Source organism: Polypterus senegalus, chromosome 10 (genome assembly GCF_016835505.1).
Source record: "Polypterus senegalus isolate Bchr_013 chromosome 10, ASM1683550v1, whole genome shotgun sequence".
In the NCBI taxonomy this organism is placed as follows: domain Eukaryota; kingdom Metazoa; phylum Chordata; class Cladistia; order Polypteriformes; family Polypteridae; genus Polypterus; species Polypterus senegalus.
Genome location: NC_053163.1, coordinates 106,397,078 through 106,414,215, shown reverse-complemented (window position 1 = coordinate 106,414,215; position 17,138 = coordinate 106,397,078). Strand labels below are relative to the sequence as shown.

Sequence of the window (17,138 nt, the reverse complement as noted above, 5' to 3'; positions counted from 1 at the left end):
GGCTGAGGACCATGCTCTCGGATTTGGAGGTGCTGATTCTCATCCCAGCTGCTTCACACTCAGCTGCGAACCGATCCAGAGAGAGCTGAAGATCACGGCCTGATGAAGCAAACAGGACAACATCATCTGCAAAAAGCAGTGACCAATCCTGAGTCTACCAAACTGGACCCCTTCAACACCCTGGCTGCGCCTAGAAATTCTATCCATAAAAGTTATGAACAGAATCGGTGACAAAGGGCAGTCCTGGCGGAGTCCAACTCTCACTGGAAACGAGCTCGACTTACTGCCGGCAATGCGGACCAGGCTCTGACACCGGTTGTACAGAGACCGAACAGCTCTTATCAGGGGGTCTGGTACCCCATACTCCCGGAGCACCCCACAGGATTCCCCGAGGGACACGGTCGAACGCCTTTTCCAAGTCCACAAAACACATGTAGACTGGTCGGGCAAACTCCCATGCACCCTCCAGAACTCTGCTAAGGGCAGAATCTCCTCGACGCTGTCCGAAAGTCGTTCTCCATGGCCTCTCCAAACTCCTCCCACGCCCGAGTTTTTGCCTCAGCAACAACCGAAGCCGCGTTCCGCTTGGCCTGCGGTACCTATCAGCTGCCTCCAGAGACCCACATGACAAAAAAGTCCTATAGGACTCCTTCTTCAGCTTGACGGCATCCCTCACCGCCGGTGTCCACCAATGGGTTCGGGGATTGCCGCCACGACAGGCACTGACCACCTTGCGGCCACAGCTCCGGTCAGCCGCCTCAACAATAGAGGCACGGAACATAGCCCATTCGGACTCAATGTCCCCCACCTCCCTTGGGACGTGGTTAAAGTTATGCCGGAGGTGGGAGTTGAAGCTACTTCTGACAGGGGACTCTGCCAGCTGTTCCCAGCAGACCCTCACAACACATTTGGGCCTACCAGGTCTGACCGGCATCTTCCCCCACCATCGAAGCCAACTCACCACCAGGTGGTGATCAGTTGACAGCTCCACCCCTCTCTTCACCCGAGTGTCCAAGACATATGGCGCAAGTCCGGCGACACGACCACAAAGTCGATCATCGACCTGAGGCCTAGGATGTCCTGGTGCCAAGTGCACATGTGAACACCCTTATGCTTGAACATGGTGTTCGTTATGGACAATCCGTGACGAGCACAGAAGTTCAATAACAAAACACCGCTCGGGTTCAGATCGGGGGGGCCATTCCTCCCAATCACGCCCTTCCAGGTCTCACTGTCATTGCCCACGTGAGCATTGAAGTCTCCCAGCAAAACGAGGGAATCCCCAGAAGGTATGCCCTCTAGCACCCCTCCAGAGGCTCCAAAAAGGGTGGATACTCCAAACTGCTGTTCGGTGCATACGCACAAACAACAGTCAGGACCCTTCCCCCCACCCGAAGGCGGAGGGAGGCCACCCTCTCGTCCACCGGGGTAAACCCCAATGCACAGGCTCCGAGTCGGGGGGCAATAAGTATGCCCACACCTGCTCGGCGCCTCTCACCAGGGGCAACTCCAGAGTGGTAGAGAGTCCAGCCCCTCTCAAGGAGATTGGTTCCAGAGTCCAAGCTGTGCGTCCGACTATATCTAGCCGGAACCTCTCAACCTCGCGCACTAGCTCAGGCTCCTTCCCCTTCAGAGAGGTGACATTCCACATCCCAAGAGCCAGTTTCTGTAGCCGAGGATCAGACTGCCAAGGTCCCGCCTTCGGCCACCACCCAATTCACACTGCACCCAACCTCCTTGGCCCCTCCCATAGGTGGTGAGCCCATGGGGAGGAGGACCCACGTTACCTTTTCGGGCTGTGCCCAGCCGAGCCCCATGGGTGCAGGCCCGGCCACCAGGCGCTCGTCATCGAGCCCCACCTCCAGGCCTGGCTCCAGAGGGGGCCCGGTGACCAGCGCTCGGGCAAGGGAAAGCGTCGTTCAAGGTTTTATTCTTCATCAGAGGTTTGTTGAACCGCTCTTTGTCTCATCCCTCACCTAGGACCAGTTTGCCTTGGGTGGCCCTACCAGGAGCATAAAGCCCCGGACAACATAGCTCCTAGGATCATTGGGACACGCAAACCCCTCCACCACGATAAGGTGACGGTTCAAGGAGGGGAACATTCTTTATATATTTTAAAATGTGTCTTTATTTTAATAAGCTTTTTTTTAATATAAAGGTAATGTTGCCAAACACTGACATGACAGTAATGTTTCAAATTACATACAGTATGTGAAATTATTTAATATGTATTTTGGTATGTCAAATGTTTGTATTACAAGGTTTATTTCTATAAGCCTGAGCAAAAGTGAATTGTAGCAAGTATTAATATTGGCAACATATTCTATTCTAACCCAGTTGTGTCTATACAAAGTGCATTGTTCCCTAAACTGCTTCAACAGTTTTTTGTTTGTTTGTTTATTTAGACGGGGACCTTCAATATCAGTAAGACTGACAGAAAATGGTCATGCAGTGCATAGTAAAATGAAAAATCTTTATGGGTTCAAAGGTAGGAATGTGCTTGTTTGTTTTTCTGCATTAGTATTCTTCCATAACATTAGGTTTCATGAGGTTTGACTATCCTAGTGTTTCAAAATGCAGAGTTTAAAGATCCTACATTTTAGTTGTTTTACATTCTTTATTTGTAATGACTATGCCCCTGGTTAAGCAATTATGTCCATAATGGGTTGCAGTGGATGAAGGTTTTCATTGTCACTGGTCTCTTTATCAGGGGTTAATTTGTGTGTCTTACTGAACTTTGTTTAACTGGACTTCATTTTTACCAGCTCCTAATATCTGAATGATTATTTTGAATATGATCATTAAATGGGCTTTGTTTTTCTTCATCATTTTGCTCAATATTTTGGCATACGTGTTATTCAGTATGCCTAAGCAGATTTAAACTGGAGGAGTTAAAATGTTCAGGCTCTCCATTAGTACTGCTGGTCTTGTAGCATTTGCATTTCTCTGTATGCAGTAGCTCCTTGGCCCTCTTTTGAAACAGCATACTAATGCCCATTTTTATTGACAGTTTAATGCTTCTGATCTTGATGTTTTAATTCTTCTTAATTCAGTTCTTCTACATTATTTTTCGTTTAATGTTAGCTCTGAACAGTGTTCATGATGAATGTGGTCTCACTTCCACTCTGCACCTCAACCTACCCATCCATTCTGTTATCTCTTTGGTTCCATTGTACTTATTACAAATTAAAAACCTGGAAGACTGTCTGTTCTCTTTTAATTAAAGCAGTTTACAGACATATTTCTTTAATTTCACTCAGACTCATACCATTTTGTTGTTTTTTGATAAAGCTTAATCATTAGGTAATCACTTATTTAAACTGCCCTTGAGCCTGTTCCATACAAGTTTCCTTTAACTTCGATGGTAAAATTAATCGAGTTATGTACTAATGCCCAATAACAAGTTGGTTTACATGGTTCTAGTAATATTTTGCAAAGCTTAATACCTCTTCGTACATTTTTGAAAATTTTTCAGATCAAGTGCAAAGAAAGATGCACAGTAAATCAAAATTGTCAAAAGCCAAATTACACTCAAGAATAAGATGTTAACTAATAGATTGGTGGCAATGAAAACATGAACCCAACATGTGGGTTAAGTAGCAATGATTTAGGATCAAAGTGAGATTGTTTGAGTGGAAATATTGTTTGTGTTCCACTCTGTTTAATATTATAATATTATAGCTGATTAGCACATGCAAGTAAGTATTTCACTGTATTCTGTACATAGGACAATAATGACCCTATTAAACTATTTGAGAGGGGGAGGAAGTCAGTCATTTTTTTTTTTTTTATTTCAGCCAGAACAGTTGGAACAAAGTCAGATTTGTCTCCGAAACGGGAAGAGAAGATTCTGTCTTATTATTTCCAGGACAGCAGATGATTCTCAGTCATTCCTTGATATCCTATTGTTTGACAGTGTGCCATGTGATGCCTGTTGTAATAAACACTAATGTGTAGCATATTACATTGTCTGTTCATTCCATGTCCTCCTCCTCTTTGGTCAGATTGTGAAACAAATAGATTACTACTTATAGCCAAAACCTCTTCAGGTATCTGTTTTATGTAGGTAGCAATGCCAGTAATTCATTAGTGTATATATACAATTTCTTTTGAAGTAGAGTGTATTTTAAAAAGGTAAAGTGATGGAACTTAAATTATATATATGTGTCTCCTTCTCTGACTTGATGCTAAAGTTGAGTCTATAATAAATGCATATCAAGTTAAATGTTAAGCCAGAGACCTAGGAGTAAAATATATATTATTTTAATTATAATATTTTGATTCAATTTACATGGAAATTGGAGACTGTATACTATTGTTTATCTGACTATATTACTGATTTCATACTCTGATGTAATGGATAATGTCATCTTCCTAGACAGCAGGAATTTATGTGCAAGAATCTTTTCATGATCTGTCTGCTCAGAGTATACTCATAAATATATTATGTTTAATGTATGTGTTGTATTCTTCCAAATATTTTTTTTCATGAGTATAATATAGATTAATACAAATTGGCAATTTTCACACATACCATCAAAATACCTTTTTGAAAACTCAATTTTTTTAGGCCTAGGCTAGAGGCTAGTACTGCAGAAACATATGACCTTGACAGTGCTGGCAGTTGTCAAACACTTGGCAGCTACACTTCCTTATCATACAAAGTACAAAGTTAAACCTTTGTGTCACAGCATTAATTCAGTAATTAAACTTTACTTTGTGTTTCTTTTTGTTTTGTTTTTATACATGTTATCCAGAATCATTTTTGTTTTAACTTAAGCATATTCCTGACATCATATTAAAAACAAGTCAGCTATTTGAAAACATCCTAATCCGTTTACATCAGCAAAGTCAATATCTCTAGTAAATGTTTAAGTGTTCATACCTGACAGTGATAGCGGGGGCAGTCAGTGTGGTGTTCGCCCAGAATGTCTTAAGTTCAGTGCTCAGCTGATAAACGGTTAGTGTTGCCATCTCTTCAGGAGATTGTAGAATAACAGCTGGTGTTCCATTGTAAGTATGAGTTACAAAGTGCTCTGATCTCACTTGGACAAGTTTTTGTGAGTTAATTTGTTCTTGTTTTAATGTCTCTTTTGTAGTAGTTTAAATCCATGTTTCATTATGATACTTATGTAACTTATAAAATCTATCCATTGTGTTGAAGGTAGTTAAAATAACAAAACTATAATAAACATTTAATTAAACTTTTAATGTTATTTAAAAAACTGAAAGTAGATGTACCAAAAAGTAATTATGTGAGAAAAAAACAAATAAGCTACTGCGCAACAAGTTATAAGCCAGGCTGAGTGTTGTGAAGCTGCTGATTGCCACAGGTAAGTGTCTACAGTGAAAGTCACTATGCTGTGTATATAAAAAACGCATGCCATTGGGAGACAGTTACATTGAGTTTGTTATTGTTTTGTGCTCAAGGTATTGTTTTAGCAAAACTGGACCCTGTAGTTAGGATATAGCAGGTTGGATAATGGATAGATGGATGATTTACAGTTTTCTTTTAACTTTGGCAGAAGATATGACCATGATTTTAATTGATTACAATATACAGTTTGTTGATTTATTTTTGTCCTTTTACATTTCTGGAATGAACACTGAATGTGAAACATTTGCCAGTTGTAGTTATTTGGAATATAGTACATTAGAAATTTACAGCAATTTTAATTTTAAACAGGCAGCCTTTCTTAAAGGCATTTAATTTTTCAGTCATCTTGCTTGGTATTAAGGTAATAGTTGTTAATGGTAATACAGTAGAGTCTCGCTTATCCGACATAAATGGGCCGGCAGAACGTCGCATAAGCGAAAATGTTGGATAATGGGAGGTGTTAAGAAAAAGTCTATTAAACGTCAAACTATGTTAGAATTTTACACATTACGAACCTCGGTTCACGAACATCTCTGGACACGTACAAATCAGGTTATGACCAAAAAGTTCGACAAACTTTTGCATCTGTTCACGACCACACACTAGGTATTCGAATGAGCCAGTTTCCCTTTCGGTTTGTGTGTGCTGATGATTTCTGCGCGTGTTCAGTCTCTCCCTGTGCATTCCCTGTGCAGCAAGAGAGAAAGAGACACAGACCGACAGACAGAGACAGACAGACACACACACACGAGAGAGAAAGAGAGACACGCGTACACACACACAGGCACACACACGCGCACACGCCAGAGAGGGCTGGCCACATAATCCACTGTAATCATGTTTTACAACAAAACAGAAAAATTTTACTGAAAAATTGAACTTAGCAACTAAAAATAGACTACGCTTGCAACTTGCAGTTCTTGTTGCCGATTGATGCTCTTTTTTTTTTTGCGGTGGGATGTCTTATAATACAGAATGTTGGATAAGCAAAACTCTACTGTAGTACATTTTGTTTATGTAGTGCTGTTCCCATTTTTGACATTTTATTTGAAATGTAAACCTGTAAATTTATTAGACCAAATTGGCTGTTTTTATTGATTATGCCAATGCACATGTCTCTTCCTAATCGCTGCTGGGCACATGTTTCCAAAACTTCTTTTTGGTTTTTTTTTTTCTGTGGCATTTCATTTTACACACACTGAATTCCATGATTTAACTCAAATCTACACGGGACGCTGTGTTTTTTAAAGTTACCTTTGTCCCATTTTAAATTCCAGTATGCTTGTGGCTGCAGGCTGTTAGCATAAATCAGGTTAGAGTCAAAAGATGAAAGACATTATCTTTGTTCATCTGTTCACATCAAATGGCTACCCCAAGACGTTTATCAAACAATGCTTATATAGGAGGCACCAAAGACCTCGGCAAACAATCGACTCTAACCTGATCATATGTCCTACTTGGCACACCCTTCCCTATCACAGTGGTGTATCAGAAAGCATAGTGCTTATCCTCTCCAAATCGGGCAGCAACATAGCCCATAAACCTGCAAACATTCTCCAAACAGTTCTTTTTAATGCAAAAAGCAAGAAATCGGCATCAGAGACCCAGAACATAGTAACTCCATGTGTACATGGGACAAACATCTAAAACACTCGCAACACACATACAAGAACATCACAACGCTGTCAAAATGAAGGACCCACAGACATTGATATACACACATACAAATTTAACCAGGACACGGTGCAAGTAAAAGTCAGGGCTAACATTAAAAGTGCCAGAGAGCTGGCTGAAACATGGCTCTCAAATGAAAATGCCATTAACAGACATTTGGACATAAACCCAGCATGCAGGCTTAAAAAGAAGAACATCTAAATAATTAAAAAGATTTTGTGACCAACACTATTCAAACCCCACCTTATTGACCCCAGCCTTGCATCCCCATACGCTCATTTGCTATATATTGCCTTTGATTCCTGTATGCTTAATCATTTAACTCTGATGATGACATCTTGTAGGTTGTGAAAAGCTTAGGAACAAACTATTTTAAGATACGTGATTCATTTTATCCCCTTGTGGATTACTAGCTACAAATATGCAAACCATATCACAGACCTTTGCCTCCATATACACAGTATGTGTGTGCTTGCTATGCTGATTGGTAACTCTAAACTGTCCCTATGTGTGTGAGCAGGCTCTGCCGTAGACTGGCACCCTGTCTAGAGCTGATTACTGCCTTGTGGTCAGCACTGACCGGCTAGGATCTGACCTGCCATTATTCTGCACTGGATTAAGCGTGTTTTAGATAATTTTGTTATGTTTAGCAAACGTTGTCAGTTTTTTTTTTTCATAAAGTCTATTTAAAAGTAAATGCATATTTAAATAGAACAACATTTATAAAGATGATAACAAGTTACTTATACTTGCCAAGCAAGTATGCCCACCTGCCAAGTTGTTTTGACTGCCTAAGGTAAAGTCATCCCTGATGGAGGATCGCAGGAATCATGGGAAAGAGGGGTCCTTTCAAGTGATTAGCGCTATTTCAGCTGTGGAATGGCCAAATGGGGGAGGCAGCTTGATGGATGAGGTCTCCAGGACTCTAAACAAATCTAAATCATATTATGTGATGTCATCCACTGTTAAATTCTACTCTGTACTTCTAAAATTTTTATTTTTATACTGTATTGAGGATTTGTTCTCTTCTGTGTATTGTATTGTATTGTATTGTATTGTATTGACCCCCTTCTTTTTGACACCCACTGCACGCCCAATCTACCTGGAAAGGGGTCTGTCTGTCTTAGAACTGCCTTTCCCGAGGTTTCTTCCTTTTTTTATTCTTGTCTTCTCAGAGAGTCAAGGCTGGGGGGCTGTCAAGAGGCAGGGCCTGTTAAAGCCCATTGCGGCACTTCTTGTGTGATTTTGGGCTATACAAAAAATAAATTGTATTGTACTAAAGACAATGACAGCAACATTCTAACTAGAAGATATGAATTAAAATCGGGACCCATTCCAGCTGATTAGTTATGTGGCTCCTGTAGTACTAGGGTGTTGTACCGTGTTAGCCATTATGAATGTAGAGAAAAGCCAAGCAACATGACACCTTTTATTGGCTAACTAAAAAGATTACAATATGCAAGTTTTCAAGGCAACTCAGGCCCCTTCTGATTACAACTTGCCTGAAGAAGGGGCCTGAGTTGCCTTGAAAACTTGCCTATTGTAATCTTTTTAGTTAGCCAATAAAAGGTGTCATTATGTGGCTCCTGAGTTATACTTCACAAACAGTGAAAGGAGCAATTCTGGGAACATCTGAATTACAGCTTAGCAACAATGTAGTTGAGTAAGTTTAGGGATCCAAAGCTTTGGCCTTGGAGGACAGTACTGTAGTGCCAGTTCATGCCCTGAGAAGCCTAATTATAGAAAGGTCTAGCCAAGAAAGAAAACAATCTTAATACTGGCTGGAAAATCATTTTCAGCCATTGATATTCTCCTCGGCCCTTAGCCTGTGGCATGTACTTGGGGGGCTGACTCAATGAAAAGCAGAGGTGGATATTTATTGAAGCAGGTTCTTCACTGGGTCCCAGAAAGCATAAAGCTCCAACAGGAGAGTGACTTAGCATTCAGATGTATCCTCCAGCTCTTGAAAATTCATCCTATTGTTAAAAAATGTAGTTCTCTTTTTTTCTGCTGCTGTGCATGACCCCACCTTAAAACTGAATTATCACCCTATAACTTAGTAAAAATGATTCATAATGGCATTAGAAGGACTCTGAAATTGTTTTGTATTGTCAGCCCGTGGCATTTAACCTTTTTTTTTTTTTTTTTTGTCAGAGGTTTTTTGAATTTCAGTTGCACATTCTCATGGGTGGGTGATATCACTGACTGTTCTGAGAACTTGTCTTAGAGTGAAAGTAAAGCTGAGCCTGAAGAGAAGCAGTAGTCACCATTTATTTTGTGCACCTGTCAACAAGCCTTGTACTTCCAGATCTTTAATTTGATGCACCCGCTGAAACGGACAGATTCTGTTCTGCTCCTGAGCCAATACCTGCATGACGTTTGAGGACAGTCCTGACGCAGAAATACCCGATAAACACATTGTGAGAGTTGAAAACAAAAAATGTGTGATGGATTAGCTGACTGTACGCGTGGGGAAGACACATGGAGTGCTGTGTCTGTGTGCCCCACTGCACCCTTTCCTTTCTTTTTTGACGTCAGTGTGGCATGTAACTTTGAAGGCTCAGCAGCCAAAAGTGCGCCAGACCATCTCCCTGCAGAGTGTATGGCCTTCTGTTCCAACTGATGTCAAAGTCACCCTTCCTTAGCACATATCCTATTACAAACAATGCATAATGGGGCCGCAGCTTTTGTGTGTCCACACAGATTCTTTCTTTTGCAAGTGGGGTGGGCGGAAATCAAGGCGTTTGATCTGAATTCTAAAGCGTCTTGTTAGTCTCATAATAGTATCCATTGTATGCAAATGGCTTATATAAGAGCATATGACTGTGGCAGTGGAGGGCAGTGTCTAGCGTGAGGGAATTCATTACCGATTCCTGGAGACATGGTGTTCTGGGGAGCTGCTGCTTTCTGACTAGTGGCCACTCTGATGCTGAGCTTTCCATTTAAGGACGTAGTCGAGCTTGGACTAACCTGAAGGTAAATCAATCTAAACATATATCTCTGTATACGAAACTGATCAGCTAGGATATTACTGTCAGAGATGGAATTGTAAATGAAAGTAAAATAAAACACTGGAGGAGTGTGTATCAGTCAAAATTGATGAATGGTAGGGTGTGGCTGAAGGAGGCTTACGGAGAAATTGTTTATTTGCCTCACAGATGAATACTTACCAAGGTAAAATACTGTGGATATCATGTCTATCATGAAATGAGACTGAACTTTATTGTACAATTATTACATGTTGGTCCTTCCCTCTCAGAAGTATTCTTCGAAATCACATCTGTGTGTCCATCAGGATGTTGGTTATGACTCTTTAGACATTTTTGATCTGTCTCCTTAATTTCATGACTGACCTCATACAGAGAATCTTTAACTAATACAATGAACATTTTTTTAGGTTTTGTACATTTACTGAAAAGTCTTGGGTTTAATGAAGAAGCCATTCTTTACATGTGATGGTGTAGGTATTAAGAGAAGGTGAGTGGTAACATGCAGAGACATCTGCTAGGTAGATTGGCTTCCTGCGACCAGAAGCGAGTCTAGAGAACGGGGTAGAAAGAGGCAGCCATTCAAGTCTCTGATCTAGACGTTTGCCCCAGAAATGCTGCTTTATTGTGTCCGCTCATTTAAAAAATTGTATCTAAGCCTGTTAAAACAGGACTGCTGCTTCAGGTATGTAAGTAAGGGAAGGCTGGAGGCATGCACTGAAATCTCCCATGTATAAGGAATTGCAGAAGGTAAAGTTACTTGCCCACAGATGACATCATTTGTAAGTGTCAGTAGTTACGTGAAGTCTCTGAAATGCTTGAGCAGACTGCTCGGTCTTGGGCTGTCTGCATGCACTCCATGTATGGCTGCACTGTATATAGAAACTTGTATTGCACTTTGTAGTCCCCGTTCCTCAACTGTGTGCTCCCACCTCACCTGTTAAAGTCAGTTTCCCATACCTTCACTGCCTAGTCTGACGCACGCTAAAGACGTAACCTTAAATTACACCTGCACCGACCTTTCAGGTTTATGCTTATTAGAGGCTCGTAGTGAAACAGGACAAAATCAATAAAAAATGTAATTCTGGCCAAGCGGGAGGTAGGCACGCTCAAACGTCAAACGCTGGTACTGTATCTGATCGTGTTCAGCTCTGACGGGAGAGCATCCCCTGCAAGGGGAGAAAAGCACGTGACTGTGGTATGTCTGGCAATTGGCAGCTACCCTCTAACACACACGTAGCTCTGATCTCTCTCTCTGTCAAAAATGTCAAACGTCACTCCTTATCAATCTGTAGATAATAATGTCTGTTGAACAAACAGGTATTGCTAGCTAAGCAGAGGCAAGGTACGCTCCAACACATGGCGAGACGTACAGCGACTCGCAAAACGGAGAGCTCTGCCCCTCGGCCCCCTGAGTCTCTCTTGGATTGACACAAATAAATCGGCACTGCAAGTGAACTATGATAGGAAGTTCAAGCAAATTATAGAAAAAATCCGTTAAGTAGTTCTCTCGAGAAAAGTGGACAGACAGACAGACAGACGTCGTATTTTATATATAAGTATATAGATATAGATTGACGTCATTTCACTGCTTGGTGACCTTAATAAAGCTTAGGTACTTGTTAAATGTAGCTTTCAGTGGGGTTTGTCACTTATTTGTCTGTATTACTGGATTTAGACTCTTCACATGCTGCCTAGCGATTGTTCTAAAACACATCCCACTGGCATAAGCATTTTGCAGTTGGCACACACTTTTTGAGTTCTGCTTTCCTTGAGGAGTGAGGTGGTGCCACTGCTTCACTTAACAGCAGTATGTCACACTGAGCCACAACAGGTGACAACAACATTTTCCAGCGACCCTTGCAAAGGCATTTGGGGACGCATTTCTGTGGCTTAGGGAGTTACCAAGAATAACCGAGCAAATGAATAAAAGAAGGAGAAGACGGTGTGGGATAAGTCTAATGTTTACGAGCTCCACAAAGGTCAAGGCATGTGGAGGGCACCACTATTTTTGTTACGTATCGCTCTTTCTGGTTAGGAGGTGATCAGTCAAGGCAGCCATCTGTGGCCATTTTTTGCTCCTTGTTGCACCATTCAGGATTGATTTAGGCTCAGGGACAGTTGAAACTGTGACTTTAGGGCACACAAATAAATTAGGCGTAGGGTCCTTGAAGACAATATTTCTCCCAAACAGGCAGTCAAACGAGAGACTAATAAGAAAGCTGCAGCAACTTTGCTTTGGGGAAACAAAAATGTCGTCTTTTATTCAAGTCCATTTTTGGACTGTGAGCACAAAGCTGAGCAGTTTGGATGTATGAAGTATAAAGTAACTGGTTTTCTTTCTTTGCTTTCTTCCCAACAGACCTGGAACCCAAAATGAACTGGGCGTCTTTTTATGCCGTTCTTGGCGGCGTCAACAGGCACTCCACTGGGATCGGCCGCATCTGGCTTTCTGTCCTCTTCATCTTCCGGATCATGATCTTGGTTGTGGCAGCAGAGACGGTGTGGGGCGATGAGAAGTCGGGCTTTACCTGCAACACCCAGCAGCCTGGCTGCAACAGTGTCTGTTATGACCAGTTCTTTCCCATCTCTCATGTGCGTCTTTGGTCCCTGCAGCTTATCCTGGTTTCCACCCCAGCCCTTCTTGTTGCTATGCACGTAGCTCACCGGCGACACATGGATAAGAAGATTCTCCGACTGTCAGGGCGCTCCAGCAGCAAAGACCTGGAGCAAATCAAGACCAAAAAAATGAAAATTACTGGAGCCTTGTGGTGGACCTACATGATCAGTGTCATTTTCCGTGTGCTCTTTGAAGCTGCTTTCATGTATATCTTCTACATGATCTACCCGGGCTACAAGATGTTTCGACTGGTCAAGTGCGATTCTTACCCTTGCCCCAACACTGTCGACTGCTTTGTGTCGCGGCCCACTGAAAAAACCATTTTTACAATCTTCATGCTGGTAGTGTCCGGTGTCTGCATCCTCCTGAATATTGCAGAGATTGTCTACTTGATTGCCAAGGCTTGTTCGAGAAGTGTGAGGGACACAGAGTCCGGCCCTTTCTATGGTCAGAAGTTCTCTGGATACAAAGAAGGCCAGGGTGACCAGCTCCTGTCGGACCACGCTGCTCTGAGCAAGATGAGGAGGAACCCCGGGTCCGATAAGTGGGAGAGATGCTCTCCATCTTAGACTACGTACCGCCTGCGGTTGGTGGTTGACGCCTTGTCCCTATTCTCACCCATTTAATCAAAGCTTGATTACTGTTTTTTGTTTTTTGTTTTTTTTTTTAACTTTTCTTAAAGCGGGTAAACGCTCCACATCTTGTGCGACCAGAAACCTTAAGTAGCACCACTTGACACACAAGCTTATAGAGAGATTTACAAGTCCACTTGTCATTGCCAGTTTAGCCCCTTTAACGTTTTTTTCTTAACTATGCCCGCTGACGTGACATGAAAATTTCAGCTGGATAGCCTCGATTTCAAGTTCAAAATCGAGTGCATCGCCACCAGGGACTAGTGTGCAATATCAGTTCCAGTGAAAATAAACAGTGCTTGCTGGAGAGTTGGCTACACCAGCTGCGTTTAAGAGACAACTTCATATTTCTAAACTGTGAACAGAATCAAAAGCGACGCTGGTTGAACCATTCTGTGTGCTCTGGGAGAGGCTCGGTGGACTGCAAGAAGGAGACGCATTAGCGATGTTTTAGGCCGGAGTGGCTTATCTTGGGCATATTTCAGATCTGTAGAAGAAGGGAAGGAGCCAGGCTGAGTTCTTGTGCCTCACCATCCTCTTGCTACACTGTTTACTTCTGTATCAGAAAAGCCTGAACTTGCAGGCCCCATTCTGAGGTCCACATCCAGCTGGGCACTCCGTAATCCGCTCCGACTCGCACTTCAGCCACGGGTGTTGGACTCCTTGAGGACTCTCGAGGTGGGGCGGCCTTTTGTTGGTTGCGTGTGTGTTTTTTTGTTTTTTTTTTTTGCTTTCCACTTAAATTAACTGTAGCGATCCTTTCAAAGCTGTGCTCAGCCAAAATGGTTTAATTTTCTTTGTATTCCTACTTAATTGGTCTCTCCTACGTGATCTTTTAAAATGGCACATCTGAATATTTATTTATTTTCAACCAGCTGCACAACAGGCGAGACACCCTGACCGCCTACAGGACTTTTTTGTAGTTTGTAGTGAAATGAGGGCCAGCACAGTCACTACCAGGTTTTCAGGGTACTCTTCCACTACCACCCTCCTGTATGTTCTAGCCAGGGGTCCCCAACTCCGGGCCTGGAGGGCCGCAGTGGCTGCAGGTTTTCATTCTAACCCTTTTCTTAATTAGTGACCTGTTTTTCCTGCTAATTAACTTCTTTTGAATTCATTTTAATTGACTTGTTTTAAGATTTGTTCCCCTGAATTTCTTCATCTTTCCTCTGAATTGCTTCATTTCTTTCCCTAAGTGGCACCCAAACAGAAATGAAATGAGAAATGAGTGAGCTAACAGAAGACCAACTAAATCAGGGCCTCAAACTCCAACCAGTTTCTTAATTAGGTGACGATTCTTGTTGTTAATTAAACTCGTTCTTTAATTCCATGGCTTGTTGCTGTTCTCGTGGTGCATTAGCAGACATTTCTGAAACTGTTGATTTTCTCTTTTCTAAGAGCACCGGTAAAATGTTTTGTGGACCTGAGCAGATCAGCATTTCTACGACCTTCATCATTCTTTGTTTTCAGATATTGTATGGCAGACACAGTTTGATGGTCCTATTTTGGCTCAGTTTGTACCTCATTATTGTTTGGCTGCTAATTAAAGAAAAAGAAACAATTGAGGGATCGGAGTCTTCAAGAGCAAGTCACATAAAAGTCATTCAAAAGAAGTTTAATTAGGAGCAGAAACAGGTCACTAATTAAGAAAAGGGTTAGAATGAAAACCTGCAGCCACTGCGGCCCTCCAGGCCCGGAGTTGGGGACCCCTGTTCTAGCCATTCATGTGTCTACCAGGGCGATAAGCCACACTTACTGGTGGTCAGTTAAATGAGTGGAAGAAAGACCCCTTAACCATCTATGAGCACAACAGGGAGACAGCAAGCCAAATGAACATTTTGTGATAACTTTAAACGAATTTCCAGAGATCTAAAAGCAAAGTTCACCCTTTAAAATATGCCCCTTTACATTTTAAGATATGTCAAATGCACCTCAGGATATGCGAAGTTTACATTTTCAGTTATGTCACATGAACAGATATTTTCAGATACCTTAAAATCACTTCTTGTAAAATATTCCTTTTAATGCAGGGGTGGCCAGCGCCGGTCCCGGTGGGCCGCAGTGGCTGCAGGTTTTCATTCTAACCATCTTCTTCATTAGTGAGCTGTTTTTTGCTGCCGATTAACTCGTTTTGCCTTAGTTTTAAGTGGTGTGACTCCGACCCCTTAGTCATTTCTTGTTCCTTAATGAGACACAAAACAAGCCCCCTCATGAACAGTTAACCTGAACATAAAGAAAGGTGGAGGTCTCGGTCATCTTGGATCTGCTCAGGTCACCAAAATAAAAAATGAACAGCCTGCTGTGGCAGAATGAGAGCAGCAACGAGTCATGATATTCAATAACGGCTTCAATTCACAACAAGAATTGGCTTCTCATGAAGAAACTGGTTGGAGGTTGATGTTCCAGTTTAGCTGGTCATCTGTTGGCTCGTTTCACGTCTCATTTCTGTTTGGCTGCCATTTAATGAAGAAAGGAATCAATTCAGAGGACTGAATCCTTAAAAACAGGGCTGTTAAAAGGAAGGGAAAAGGAGTGAATTAGCAGTGAAAACTGGTCACAGGTTAGGAGAAGGCGGCCCACCGGGACTGGAGTCGGACAGCCCTGTCATTTAATGGGACTTCCTCTCTTTTTTAAGGTATCTTGACATGCGTCTGACACGTCTCAAAATGAGCAGGAAGTTATTTTAAAATATTTTGAACAACATTTTAAATATCTGAACTTGCCAGGAAGCTATTCTGAGGAAACTGAAAATGTATTTGAGATGATCTGGAATTGCATCGTAGATTTCATAAAGTCTAATTCAGACATCTTAAAATAAGAGAATATATTTTTAAAGAAATCTTAAAATCTTGAAATGCCCCTTAAGATATCAGAAAGAGGGCAGCGATCTGTATTAAGACATGAAATCAATTGGAGATGTTTAAAAATGTATGTTGGATATCAAACATACTTCACTATGAAGATATCTCAAATATATATTTAAGGCCTCTTTGTTGTTTTAATATATTAAGTGATCTGAAATTAATTTATAAATACCTCAAATACAGGGCGGCACGGTGGCGCAGTGAGTGGTAGCGCTGCTGCCTTGCAGTTAGGAGACCTGGGTTTGCTTCCCGGGTCCTCCCTGCGTGGAGTTTTCATGTTCTCCCCGTGTCTGCGTGGGTTTCCTCCCACAATCCAAAGACATGCAGGTTAGGTGGATTGGCGATTCTAAATTGGCCCTAGTGTGTGCTTGGTGTGTTTGTGTGTGTCCTGCGGTGGGTTGGCACCCTGCCCAGGATTCGTTCCTGCCTTGTGCCCTGTGTTGGCTGGGATTGGCTCCAGCAGACCCCTGTGACCCTGTATTTGGATTCAGCGGGTTAGAAAATGGATGGATGGATACCTCAAATACATTTCTACATGTTTTTAAAAAGCTTCCTGATTATTTGAAAATAGCCACAATACATCCTAAGATATCTTAAAGTTATTATACAGTAAGACGAGATTTCTCACGTGCGTTTCCATACATCTTAAGATTCCCAACAACTGCCATTGAAAAGTCATTTTGAAATATCTGGACTTGAATTTCAGATACCTAGAAATGTTCACAAATGTATTTTAAGATGCCTCACAATGTGTTTGAATGATCTCACCACGTACAGGAACGGCAGTCGATCTCAAACGAAGTGCATACAAGATATCGTGAGAAATAATGAAAAAGAGTTTTTTCAGATGTCTTAAATGTTTTTCACGACCTCTTAAAATTTAGAGATGCCAAAGTACTTTTTATTCTGGCTTGCCATAGTGAGACCCCGATATCAAACAGGAAGGACTTTCACAAAGGCAGAGATGGCGGAGATCTCCACACT

The 17,138-nt window shown here is 41.9% G+C and overlaps 2 protein-coding genes across 3 annotated transcripts in view; both read left to right on the top strand.

The window, feature by feature from the left end:
- LOC120537394 overlaps positions 1-4,196 on the top strand; it is a 51,231-nt gene extending 47,035 nt beyond the window's left edge. For both annotated transcript variants that reach the window (XM_039766301.1, XM_039766300.1), the window contains 2 exons: positions 2,406-2,488; positions 3,798-4,196. In XM_039766301.1, coding sequence (XP_039622235.1) covers positions 2,406-2,488; positions 3,798-3,880 — 166 coding nt within the window. In that variant the 3' untranslated portion in view covers positions 3,881-4,196. The remainder of the gene's footprint in view (positions 1-2,405; positions 2,489-3,797) is intronic.
- A 5,715-nt stretch (positions 4,197-9,911) lies between these two features.
- Positions 9,912-14,276, top strand: gjb1a (gap junction protein beta 1a). The gene is made up of 2 exons (XM_039766299.1): positions 9,912-10,027; positions 12,401-14,276. Exon 2 carries the CDS (start codon positions 12,415-12,417, stop codon positions 13,225-13,227), a length of 813 nt encoding a protein of 270 aa, XP_039622233.1. The 5' UTR covers positions 9,912-10,027; positions 12,401-12,414; the 3' UTR covers positions 13,228-14,276.
- Positions 14,277-17,138: the final 2,862 nt, after the last annotated feature.

Excerpts from the sequence above, each read along its gene's own strand:
- gjb1a (XM_039766299.1), top strand. The coding sequence starts at position 12,415 with ATGAACTGGGCGTCTTTTTATGCCGTTCTTGGCGGCGTCAACAGGCAC.